Here is a 13,512-nt window from a genome sequence, read left to right on the forward strand (position 1 = left end):
GGAGTACTTTTTTATTTTATGAAATGTTACCCGATCTGGACATTTATATTTTTTCCTTATTCGAGTCAATCAGCTGCTACTGCAAGTTTAAAAAGAGGAAAGTAATCTTCCTCATAAAATTACTGTCTGCCATCTAGTGGTAAAATTACAATTCTCTCTCCCTCCCCCCCCCCCCCCCACACACACCTTTAGTAATGTTGCCGAATGAAGAAAAACACTACATTATTTATTCATAATGCTTGAAAAGATGGACATGCCCTTTTAGCTTTTTGTGACACCTCAAAGAAGGTATCAACGTTGTCTTGACATGACATGATTAAGAACAACAAGCAGAATTTATGCATAAAATAGAAAAGGATTATTCACATAACTGCTTATATTTATTAAAATCCTGATTAACAAACACAGAATATATACCCTTTTTTCCCTTGAAATGTGAACTGAAGCAAGTTTTTGAAAATAATGCATCATGTATGCAAATGTATGATAGATTGGATCAGAAATGATCTGACATAAACAATGATATCATATGCTAGTTTATCTGAATATGATTAAAAGAAAAACTTGCGGCCTGCCAAGAGGTTTATCTTTTTTATCTTTGAATCAAACCCACTGAATAGATTAAATATAGATGCCTATAGAAGTAAATCATTAGACTGAATACACAATGCATACATTCTGTAGGTTGAAATGGCATCCTGGTCATACAACTAATGCCAGCACATAGTGTCAACTGAAGCAGTTTCATCCATTCTTAATAGCATAAGTGAGAAAGATGTAAGCTAAAGTTAAGAGAAAGATGCATCTTAAATTAGGCAGCATTGAAAAAGTAAAGGTTGAAATAGTTCCTGAATAGTTGTTTTCCATTAACTTCTCATTCATGTTTTCAACAGTTACACAATTTTTCCACATAACATATTTCTATCACATATACAATATAGATTTATGCAAAAGTCAGTCTCACTAACTCATTAATGCCTGTTTGCATTCGGACATATAACTGTGAAGGTTGATACTTTGTAACCATAACAATAACAAAATAAAGTGAGCGATGAATCCTGTGTGTAGTGGCTGACTGTTTCAAGAACTCTTAATCGAGGTAAGCATGTAAAAAAACTCAAATGTAATTTAAATAATAATAATAATTATAATCATAATTATAATAACCTTGTAGTTACTCTTAAGGGCACATAGGGTTAGCCAGGGTTGGGTCAGGGCCTGGGTGGGCCATAATCAGTCTTGAACTCAGTCATTTCATAACATTACATTCTATTTTCCCTCTTTGCCTGACCCACGACAAATCCTTCAGGCAAGCCGGGCAAAACTTTGGGTCGGAGTGGGGCACAGAGCGGCGGCCCTTTACACAGAGATGGAGCCCTCTCTGAAGTCTGTTTTGCCGATCAGGACGTTGAGCAGCATGGCCTTGCCTTCCCGGCACTCCCTTTGAGCGGACATGATGATTTCACTGAGCCTGTCCTCATCCTCACGTCCTATGAGGTAGCCCTTTCCTCCATAGCCGTCAGCCACAATATGGTAATCTGAAAAAGGAAACGTGTGAAAAAGGTTGTCTTCTGTCTGGAAAGGACATGATGTCTATTGATTGACAATGAACGTGTGAAAAACAATTAAATTGAATCCAATCCAATTAAAAAAACTTTATTTCCCCCCTAGTGGTGTGATGGAATAATCCAATAGTTGTTTCCTTTTAGTCATCCAAAGCTTTGTTTCCTATTCCTTGTATTTTCTAGCCACCCTGCCTTTCCTCAGTGTCATCAAAATGTTAACCGTTTTGCTTGAGGTAAATGGGTCACAAGGGAGAAGGCATCCCATTATGGTGTATAGTGTATGCAAACATTGAAATAGGTTAATTGTCTGCATCTATTGTGTGCTTAGAAGTTGAGAAGTCTCATCTGTCTTAGGCAATATCTCTTAAAGAAATTGCCACGACAGTGGCAATTCCTAGAAGCAGGCATAGTAAAAGGACACCTACAGCACATACAAGACAATACATGATAGACAGTTGCCAACAACAAGAAAGCAAAAAAGAACAAGCAAAAATGCTGTACTGTAAACAATGCATCTGGCATGGGCAATTGTTCCAGATCAGTGCTGCGGTACAACAATATTTACCCGAGAAAGCGAGGCCACAGGCAACGTTGCTGCCGAGTATGGGCACCTGCTCCCTGGAAATCTGACTCCAGCACGCATCGTTCCCCACTACAGCTATGACTGGCGTCTAGACGGACACACAGATAGACAGACACTCAGAAATACAGAGAAAGCACGTGTTTGATTGCTTGTACAGTTTGAAGTTTCATTTACAATGAGAAATAACTGAGTTAGCAAACCAGCTGGTGGAGCAACATCAAAAGTAAAATGATAATCAAGTAAATGAGGACCCTAAAATCGACCTGGTTATGAGCCATGAGCTCTAAAATGGAATTGTCACCTTATGCCTCATGAAGGTGTCAAACTCTGCAACGCTGTACCCCAAGGAGCCGTCACCGTAGACAATCCATACCTCAGAGAAAAGGGCACATTTAGATCAAGTGAACAATCCTTTAAATAATGCACAGACGAATCCATAGTAAATGAAGGCTACCTCCGATTCTGGTCGGCACAGCTTTGCTCCTAGGGCAAACCCGCCTCCTACTCCAAGCGTCCCAAAGGCACCTAGGAGGATTTGGGATGAATACAATTTATAACAAGAATCTTTGTAGCCAATAAAGGCACCCCTGTCACGGTGTACTGAAAGTATTTTTCCTGTATTCAACTAATATTGCTGTAATGTTGAAGAAACTTTAAGTAATCTGCACATTTTATGTGGCATTTTTAAGAGCTGAAGGCAATGCCCAAAATGTCTTCAGTGAGCCAGGGAATAGCTCTTCTCAGTTCCAGTTTGCTTTAATCCGGGCAGTTCTCCCTGAGCCGAGTACTATGGGACTCTTACCTGGATCCAGCCAGCGTAGGGGTCCTCTTGGCCTCATGATGTAGGCCGCGCTGCCCACAAAATCCCCACCATCAGCGACAATGATACTGTCTTCTGCCATAAGCTCGTCCACACAGTGGAGCACTTTCAAAGGATTCAAATGACGGTCCGTCTTCTCCACCGCTTTAGCCCTGGTTACAAATATAGGGGGAGGGGGGAAAGAGAGAATGATAGGGACTTGTGGTTCCTGCACCTGAGCTCTTACACTGATGTTGTCAACACCTCAGGTTTCTGGTTTGATAGAGTTTGCCATGCACATTCACCCACTTCCAGTCAACCAATTCCAGTTGGGTCAAACCGTACAGGAGCTTACACTGGGCTCCTTCTAATATATCCATTACTAAGGTTTTACCTGTTTGAGTTTTCTTTGGTCTCATCTCCTGATTTGAGGCTCTGAGGCCATTCCTCCGGACATTTATGGCCCTTAAGGCCTTTGGAGAGCTGCAACAGGAATGAGCCAGCATCCCCTAAAAACATTTTATTATTAGATGACATTCGCCTTGTTGACTGCAATCAGCCTATCTGCAAATAAGATGACATTTGACATGATATAGATGACTGGTATACAGGTCAGCTTCATTTAGACAGGAGACCAAAATGGCAAATTCACTGTGACACTAACTTCTTAACAAAAAAATGGAATATAATTAGTAGGAGTGTTGAAACAGACCCTGGATGGAAACAGTTGGTTTCCAGAACATGTCAGAGTTCTTCAGCAGCTGAGTTTTATCTCTGTTGACGGCGATGACTTTGCTGCGTCTGTTCAGGACCCTGCCATAGCTCAGACGGAAGTCACACACAGTGCCTGTCAACACACCAAATCACACACTTCTGGTTTATAAACCTCACTGGATATAATGGAAAGCAAACAACACATGACAGAACATTTTTTTCAGGACTCTTTAAATCAGAGAAAAAGATGAGAAACTTATACTGAACTTATACTGCCACCAGAACTGAACTATACAAGTGATTTTAAAATGTGCTGATCAGGGACTGTGGTCCACAAATTGGGGCTGAAAGGAATAAGAAAAATAGGCTGAGCCGGTTCCTATCCTACCTTTTCACTCTCCCTCTCTCTGGAACACTCATTTCTTCACTCAATGAAACAACCATGGAACAGCTTGGACCAATGACCTAAACTGAGGCCAGAAAGACTGACCTGCCAGCAGCACCACGTCAGCCTCCTTAAGGGCATCTCGTCTGTTCTGTCTGATATGGATGGGGCTGTCTTTACCCAGCATGCCACGAGACATGCCTCCCAGAAAGCAAGGGATTCCCAGCAACTCTAAGGCTTTCCTAGAAGACAGGGATACATGCAATACCAGATAAATTATCAATACTTATTAGATGAATATTACCACACAAATGAAACATTAACATTAATAATTATTTAGCTTAGTTGCCATTATTGCTATTATTTACTAATTTAGAATGTTAAAGGAAGAAGATAATTGAGTAATTAGTACCAAGTACAAGCAGCTAAAGAGTTTGGAAGTGCATTACTATATTTTTTTTCCAATGCAGAGTAGCAGACAGCACACCTGATATCTTCCACAGGAGTTGGCGGCAGTGTGGCTTGGCTACCCAAGAGAATGACAGGCTTCTTGGCCCGGCTTACCAGCTCAATGCACTTTTGGACCTGCAAGAGGATGTTAATGATCCAACAAAACACACAAGTTATAAATCGCTGAGTTAGACACAGTAAGAAAGAACGTATTGGTCCTGGGTAGAAATTAATACATACACTCTGATTGCTTATTGGAGTTGGGAGAATGAGTCTTACCTGATCATCGGTGGCGTGCGGGATGTCAACAGGTAATGGAGACACATCTCTCGTCTCCCATGCTCCAGCAAACAAGTTTGTGAGGTGGTTTTCAAGATACCTTAAAGAAACATCAACGTGTCGTGTTTTAATTACAAAACTTTATTGGTAAAAATTTTCATAATTACTACCACACATAACCCAAAGCAAACTCCCTAGTGACCTACCAAGTGACTACCTTCCCCGTTAGGCCCTTGGGTTGGTTTTTGACCCCAAACTCCTTGGACACCATGTGGAATGGGTACAGTGTGTCGATGGGGAACTCTATGAAGACTGGCCCGGGGGTACCAGACTGGGCAATGGCCAGAGCCTTCCTGACCGTGGGAACGATCTCGCGGATCGTCCTGATGGATGCACAGAACTTGCACAGTGGTTTGAAAAGGGACATCTGGTCAATGTCTTGCAGTGCTCCCCTGCCCTGTTTCAAAAGAGCAGCACACACACGCGCGCGCACACACACACACACACACAACTTGATACACAGAAGTTATACTGTGCATGGCTTAAAATTATGTGTCACAAGGAAAGCTAAGGCTGTAGTAGAAACAGGGTGTGTTTTTTTCCACACATGTTAAACTGGTTGCAAAGGGAATGGCGTGCATTTGTAGTGAAGCCATATTTGCACCTTACAGCTAAATAAATGATCTGTAGTTCTGAGCTTTGAGGGCGGACACAAAGGGTGTAACGGTACTGGAAACGTGCTCTACCTGAAGAAGAGTGCCAGCTGCTCCACCCATGAGCAGCAAAGGCGACTCTGCCATCTGGGCGTTCTTCACCGCCGTCACAGTGTTGGTGAGGCCTGGGCCAGCAGTCACTGCTGCTACACCCACAGTGCCTGGAGGGAGGGACAACTTATGGTGACAATCACCAATAACACACAGCCCATATCCACCCTGTCTTGTGTAACTGCTCCAAGGCACCATATACTGTATAAACTAACTAGTCATGTACTTTATGCAACTAAAAGGTCTGCTTATTGACATTGCATTACAATTACATAGATAATGTATGCATGTAACGCATACATGCATGCATACGAGCTACTTAATGACACACACTACTTTGTATTCATATGGTAGAGCAGTGGCATGATAACACCCATACTGGGTGCATGAATGAATAGCAGAATGATAGGATAGAGCAAATGGGCCTGAAACGCCACATTCACAGATCAAGCTTATTAATAGGGGTTGCGTTCACGTGGTTAAAGCTGTGTTTACCCGACAACCTCGCCACAGCGTCAGCAGCGAAGACAGCCGTGGCCTCGTGCCTTGTGTCCACAATGCGGATGCCGAGCTTCTCGCAGGCCACCAGTATGGGGGAGATGTGGCCACCGACAAGCGTGAAGACATACTTGATGTTGTGCGCACGCAGCACCTCAGCGACGCTCTCCCCGCCGTGGCGCGGGCTCTTGGTCTCGGCCTGAAGAGTAGGGTGATGATGAATGTTATTCAGACCACTGAAGATCGTTTCTGAGACACCCAACACCCTCTGCTGGCTGCACTGCCATTACAACCAGATCCCCTTCAGATGCAGATTCCCCTCACATACAAAAATAAGCCATATCAAATTATTGTTATCCCATCCTCAAGCCCACTGCTCAACTTATCATAGTTATCTTGGTCATTTACACTGCTTTTAACCATTCAGTGGACCATTGTACTACATTTTTGACTGCTTATTACATGCATTTTTATTTTGTATTGTACTTAGTTAGTTCATTTGTGGCACATGTCGGAAATGCACCGAATCCTTGAACCATGCAAATTAAGTGCCTTACGGAAAACTAATGTTCTTTGAATTCGAATTGAATTGAGAGACTACTGAAACTAACAGTATGGCAGCTGATTCTGTGACCCATTTAAATGACAAGGTAAAACTGTGTCATTTGTCCTACGCATATCTCTAGAACCGTCCATCTGATCTACTTCCTGCTTTACGTATTTATTCCTGGGCACCCTAGGAAATGTGTCGAGTGGGAGGTAGTTTGGTTGAGCGGTTATCGAAAAAGATGCAACAATCTGCACTGAACAGGCACTGCACCGGCGGGTGTATTGTTGACGACCAGAGGCAGTGAGTGACACACGTCGGCCTCTGTCAAAGTGCGTTTCACCTTTAGCTTTTCCTGTTTGTGTGGGGAAAGTCAATTGAGGTGAAATGGTAATTTGAGCACCTCGACTCTTTTACATAACCGACTAGCCTAAGTTACACCTTGCAAAATATAGTATACGATTCCGAATATTTCATCACACGTGAGGTGAAGAAGGTTATCTGTCCCTCTGTTAGCCATTTCACAATCGACTTGTTACCTTTGGACGCGCCCCATCTTAAAGAGCGCCTCTTCAGGAGGACCTGTTCAGAAAGCCTTTGTGTTGTAAAACAACAGCCTGTCCAAAGTTGACAGCTCCTCTCGTCACTGGTGTCAGATGTCACCAGTTTACCTTTCACCTATACTTCTGACGACTGTTTCAAATTGTTCATCATCTGTTCCAACAAGTTTCACAAATGCCGGTAGCCGTCCTATATTAATCACAAGAAGAAGGGTACGAGCACGTCAGTGTTTTATGATGTTAAGCACAACTCACCTTGTGGAACAACTGGTAGAGTAAACCAAGTTTGTAGGCTGCAAACAGAAGTGCACTCAGCGGAATGAACAAGGAGTACCCGATGACTCCCAGATAATCCATCCCGAGACAACCTCAATATGATAATTATGAATAAAAGTGTCTCGATGTGACCTAGAATTAAATGTCTAGTAGCTACCTGAGAGCACTAGCTGGACTGCTGCTTTAATGGCTAGGCTACTGCCAAGCTTGTGCAAAATACTATACAATCAAATGTGGATATAAACTAGCCCCTTCGCAGGTTGATTTTCAACTATACTACATTCATGCGGCTGTGGTCAACATATTGACACTTCCTCGACTTGAAATGATTGACAAATGCACACCTAGTGCTAACAATTCTGCACCGTTACAGCTCCTTAGCACAACATACGCGTCACTTCTTTGTGAATCACAAGGGAACGCCCCCATACCCTGATGCATCCAATAGGAAGCATGTCTAGGCGTGTCTTAAGGCAAAGTAATCGTTTTGTTATATCAACAGGACACAGGACACAGGACAAGATAAAAACAATCTGAACACAATTATGTTTATTTAATGATAAAAGCAACGCGACTAGTAAAAATAGTAAAGAAAGAGAAAGATATTCAAGTGAACAAACTGATTCCAACTGATAGATGACAAATTACAATAATTCCTAGTGCTATTAATATTTGTTTTATTTTAATGTATTTTGCAATTTATTAGATATCATTGCATTATATTACCTTCATGTTGTAGTAAGATTATAATCTGTGTGTGTGTGTGTGTGTGTGTGGGGGGGGGGGGGGGGGGGGGAGAAAAGGGCACAAAAGGGAAGTTACAGCAAAGTGCAAAAGGGGAGTTTGTACACATCAATTGTCTTTCCATGATCAGGATTTTCAGCAAAGACAAGTTTTTCTTCTGATTTGTGTTCCTCAAAAACAATAATCTAGAAGGACATAAAACATAAAAAAAAATAAGCTTGCATCAAGTAACAGACAATGAATATCTCATAGAAACATATTTTCATTCTCATCTTCAAATGATAAGAATGAAAACAATGTATGAAAATATCACAAACATATTTAATTGTATTGAATGTATCAGAAGAATCAGACTATTTCTGACTGAACACACCTGGTTCTCTCCTCTCCTGAGCCAGGGTCCAGGGACATACAGGTAGTGCTGGGGACCAATGAACCAGTGGCGGCCCAAATTCTGGCCATTAATAAACACTACTCCTTTACCCCAATCCTTTGAACACATAGACACATTATCCATGATAAATGTGATGTTTTGTGGAATGTAGAACCATTAATTATGAGGATAGATGGTAAATAATGAAGTAATGACATATTACAACTTTGTATATTTTAAACTCTGCCCCTGATTTTCAACATCTAATACATATTTTATGATGTAATTTCAATTACAATTAACAAATACTAATGAAATAATTAATTAAATCCTAATTTATAAAATCATTGAATTCTTTAAAAGGCTTCAAAAAATAAATAAAGGTTTATGACAGTTTGTGCTACTCACAGACATAGTGAGAAATGTGTCTCTGGGAGACTCTTCCACATGCAGTGTGGCCTGAAAAAACCCTGGGAAGGAGGGCTTCTGTGGGACAGACTTCCAGGGAACTGAACTCAATCTGAACAGTATACAATTACAGTGACATTAGTTTAGAAATGAAAATAAATCAAAAGGAAACTGTTGTGTTCATATATATGGTAAAATGGCTGGGACCAACCTCTTCATAAAGCTTGGCCTCATATCCAAACAGTAGATAGTGAAGTCTCTCAGAGAGACATTATTCAACGTGATATCTCCAACAAGACCTTGAAAAGCAATGATTAAAGATGTGACTAGAAAAATACAACACAAGGTTTGAAATAAGGCAGAGCTGAGCTATATTCACATTGTAGAGGCTGATACAATGTATTAATTGTAGTGCACTTAGTAGTGTGATAAGAAATATATAATACAATGAAACAACCCAAAAATTTACGCTTGAAGAATACCTTTGCGTTGGTGGTCCAGTGCTTTCCCATAATTCACTCTTCCACAGTTCTCCACAAGCAAACTCAACGTTCTCTCTCTCTTTAAAAATCAAATGCATTAAACATGGTTCTTAGCAATGGTATAATGGTATTAAAGGCATTTAAAGCAATTTCACACAAATTTAGAATGTTGGGATGAGGTATCACAATGTGTGGAGAGTAAGAATTAAAGCTTATCATTTTATGGCTTACAGCTTATCTTATCATAAAAATATTAAGATAAGATATTGTGATGCTAAGAAACACATTTTAACAGAAATGTGTGTTGGATTCAAAAACAGTAGATAGAAATAAATATGTTTTAATTTTTAAAACATGCCATTTGCATTTTTTTTTATGAATAAATAAATAAAACCTGGAAGGTTGGAGCACAAAACAATACCTTTCCATCAGGAATTGTAAGCTCTTGAGTCTTGTAGTTCAGACTGCCAACTGGCTGTCTGTCCAAAAACACCTAGAGAACATTAATACGAAACCCATGAGACCAACAAATGTTTTGTAGCTACCCCAGGGGACCAAATATATCTGATGGTTTTCACGTGACTGTGTGTGTGTGTGTGTGTGTGTGTGTGTGTGTGTGTGTGTGTGTGTGTGTGTGTGTATCTTCATGCTGGGTTTATTTTGAATGATAAAGTATGTGCTCACCATCGCTCTGTCTCTAATGTTATTCATTGAGTGGAGGGTTCCCCCACTGGTGATGGTGGTCTCGTACAGAGTGTAGCCATATGACTGGCCGTTGTTGTTGTTCACCGGAAGATTCTCCATGTTAATTGGCTTCTCTGACTTTAATTGCTAGATTGGCGTGTGTAAAAGCACTCAGTTCAATTCAGGCATCAGTGCACCATTAAAAAATCGAAACAAAATAAGATTCAATGAAACGACCATAGTGAGGACTGAATACTTTGCCATGATATAAAACATACCACTCTCTCTCATAACTGTTTGGCAAATAACGCAGTGAGATATTATTTGAAAGCTGAAAAACATGGTATAACCATGATATTAACCTCATGGTCCAGTTCTTTAACCTTGATCTTTTTGTTATATAAATATTATGATTTTGATTATTATTTGTCTTTATTGTCTAAACTAGCACCCAACATGAGTTTGGTCTCTGTGTTTGTAGCGCACCTTGTCTGCGAAGCGCAGGGTGTCCCACAAGCACAGGTATTGCTGTACGTCAACAGGGTGATAGGCTGACCTCTTCTGAAGAGACGGCACGTCAGGGAGAGGCTCCACTGAAAGGCAAAGAGAAATGTGTCTTCCAGGCACGCTTCACTTTGAAATTGACTCCATTCATATTTAACACTTTTGGGGTTACTGCTCTCTAGGACTAAATTAGATGTGGCTCTGCTTTGAATAGTTATTGCATCTAAAACCAACATTGCAATACACTGAATGCCAGAACTAAAATCTGCTTATTGATACTATTGATACTACTTACAGTGGTATTGGCTGAACAAGGTTCGCAGGACGTGATATTTTGGAGTGTAGTCCCCAGCCTCTGATAAAGGTGCATCATAATCTAGAGTGAATGATATTATTATTTGATTGATTAATACATACTAGCATATCATGCATAACCATGGAAACACTCATATTCACACAGATGATAATCTGACGTCTTTGACATTTAGCCTTGGGCCTTGCCCAACAATATGTCCACCTACCATAACTGTTGACCTGAGATTTGTAGGTTCCAAAGTCCATGGCTCCATTCATGAAGCCAAAAGAGGACCCGCCGTGAAACATATAGAGATTGATGGACACGCCTCTCTCCAGAATCTCTGTCACCACTGCCAGCATGTCTGCCGATGAAGTGACGGTAAGTGAGACTCATCTCAGTGACTAGTGAGCAGGTGTAGCATAAAAAGCAGTGAATAGTTCTGCAGTTATATAATGAGGTGATGAGCATTACATCTTATTATCAGTTATTTTCTTCTTGTCTGCCTTAACAACTGCTGTCAAAAATGACCATTAGCAGAGATGTAGCTTCTTGGTAAATTTAATGAACTGTGTGCAACTGACCGTGATTCTGCATATGCTTTTGCTTTTATTGTTGTGTATAGTAAATGTTTCTTGCCGTCGGCCTGAAAGATGTGATGATTCTCTCCCCAGACGTCAAACCATCCAGACCAGTATTCCATCACCATGAGAGGTCTTTGGGGCTAACAAGTCATATGCACAAATACTGATGTTATGGTTATTGGCTTGAATACTAGTTATAAAGTAATATGTTTTTATTTATATTTTGGTGCTCTAACAGACAGATGTCTTGAGTGTTTTCCTGCAATCACTGTTGATGTGGGTCCACATACCTGCATGTCAGATAAATACTGTATGGCTCCGAAGGAAAGTCTCTGCAGGTTCACTGTTTTTAGTGCTGGAATGAAGTCAAGCGAGAATAACATAGAGAACCAATGGAGAATCATGGTACAACAAATACATAGTATGAATAATAATAGTATAATACATAGTCTATAATGTATTGCCAATTAAAACCATGTTTGTGTGTCCAGGTCTCCAGGTATACCTTCCTCTACACCCCCACACTTCAAACCCTCCCAGTTGTCTGAAGTCAACAGGAGCTCAGTGATGCCCCTGGACAGGAGACACTGCAGAGAACAGAAGATTAAATACATTACAGAGAGAGAGAGAAAGAGAGAGAGAGAGAGGTGGGCAGAGATACATAATAAGACAGTACAGCTAGATCATCCAAGTATGATTACATGTTGATCCAATTATCCACTCATAAACAGTTAATGCATTTATACAATTTCATAAAATTCCCATATCAAAGTCATTTTCATTGATTTAGTTAAGTTAATAATTAAGCTTGTCATGGAATGTATTGAAAATAGAAGATTACATTTTTGATGAATGCCATGTATTTGTCATCCTTGGCATATGATCCGTATTCATTCTCAACTTGTACAGCAATTATCGGGCCACCTTCTTGAAACTTAAAGACCACAACAATGAAGTACACACACAATACAATGGATGTGGTAAGTAACATTATTCTAAATATTGTCAAATGATTCACAAGTTTAAAATATACTGAAGATTATTCGACCAAAACACTTTTAAGAGACTTCACCATAAGATTTTTGATTAGTGGGATGAGCTTGTCAAAGTAGGCATTAACAGCACTGACAAATCCTGCATAGGTTGTCCTCAACTGCATGTGTTTGTCTTGTAACAGCCAGCTGAAATATGTAGAGGCGAATTAGGTGAGGAATCTTTACAGCTTGTGAATGACATAATTAGTAATCATACTAGTTGGATGGACTAACCTCGGCAAACCTCCCAAATCCCATTCGGCACAGATATAGGGTCCAGGCCTCAGAATCACCCAGAGTCCTAGCTCTGCAGCTAAGCTGATATAAGCCCTAGCAGAGATCGATAAAGCCGGTATTTTATTGCAAACACATTTATCAGGACTGAATGATTTTACTATGAAGGAAGATTGGGTAATTTTAAATAAAATTGTTACTTTAAATCCAGCTGATCCTGGAAATTGAACATTCCCCTTTCAGGTTCATGCATGTTCCATGGCACATATCTGAAAGAAGAAGGAGAAGAAGAAGAAGAAGAAGAAGAAGAAGAAGAAGCTAAGCTTTGTAGCCAAGAAGCCATACAAACAAGACTCAATATTCACTAAAGTGTCACATCAAGTGTCATGGTGTGTGTACGTGTGAGTAAAATGTGTCTATAGACACTGGTTGAATTTAGATCATTTGTTTTCTTGAACTTGAGTGTTCTGGTTTTAGTTTGGATAAATTGGTTCTGCATTAAAAAATGATAACAATCCTGGTAAGTATCATGAATCAATTCAAATGTGTTTCTCTCACTGAATCAATGCTGAAGGGTGTGTCTTACGTGGTGAGAGTGTTGAGACCACAGGCCTTCATCTTCAACAGCCGGTCTTCCCAGTAGGCTTTGGGGACACGGAAGTAATGGATGGAGCCTCCCAGGATGCGAAAGGGCTTTCCCTCCAGAGTGAACTGGGAGGAGTTGGCCATCAGTCCCTTTCCACTGCTCAT

The 13,512-nt window shown here is 40.5% G+C and overlaps 2 protein-coding genes across 2 annotated transcripts; both read right to left on the minus strand.

Moving 5' to 3' along the window:
* Positions 1 to 258: 258 nt before the first annotated feature.
* On the minus strand, positions 259 to 7,784 carry ilvbl (ilvB (bacterial acetolactate synthase)-like). Its single transcript, XM_084466460.1, has 14 exons — positions 7,400 to 7,784; positions 6,035 to 6,236; positions 5,522 to 5,649; positions 4,982 to 5,232; positions 4,776 to 4,875; positions 4,534 to 4,631; positions 4,152 to 4,288; positions 3,660 to 3,794; positions 3,342 to 3,456; positions 2,951 to 3,120; positions 2,603 to 2,673; positions 2,450 to 2,521; positions 2,131 to 2,236; positions 259 to 1,538 (listed from the first exon to the last, which is right to left on the minus strand). Exons 1-14 carry the CDS (start codon positions 7,499 to 7,501, stop codon positions 1,360 to 1,362), a joined length of 1,866 nt encoding a protein of 621 aa, XP_084322586.1. The 5' UTR covers positions 7,502 to 7,784; the 3' UTR covers positions 259 to 1,359.
* Positions 7,785 to 8,238: 454 nt separating this feature from the next.
* On the minus strand, positions 8,239 to 13,512 carry LOC311341521 (beta-galactosidase-1-like protein 2; the record flags this gene model as incomplete). Its single annotated transcript, XM_084466352.1, has 18 exons — positions 8,239 to 8,349; positions 8,538 to 8,654; positions 8,946 to 9,057; positions 9,157 to 9,244; positions 9,428 to 9,506; positions 9,849 to 9,920; positions 10,112 to 10,258; positions 10,598 to 10,704; positions 10,911 to 10,991; positions 11,137 to 11,274; positions 11,550 to 11,634; positions 11,785 to 11,849; positions 12,000 to 12,081; positions 12,336 to 12,428; positions 12,567 to 12,675; positions 12,763 to 12,858; positions 12,963 to 13,031; positions 13,349 to 13,512. The coding sequence occupies 18 exons, from the start codon at positions 13,510 to 13,512 to the stop codon at positions 8,239 to 8,241; spliced, it is 1,815 nt and encodes a 604-aa protein (XP_084322478.1).

Source organism: Micromesistius poutassou (genome assembly GCF_964030765.1).
Source record: "Micromesistius poutassou genome assembly, chromosome: 4".
In the NCBI taxonomy this organism is placed as follows: domain Eukaryota; kingdom Metazoa; phylum Chordata; class Actinopteri; order Gadiformes; family Gadidae; genus Micromesistius; species Micromesistius poutassou.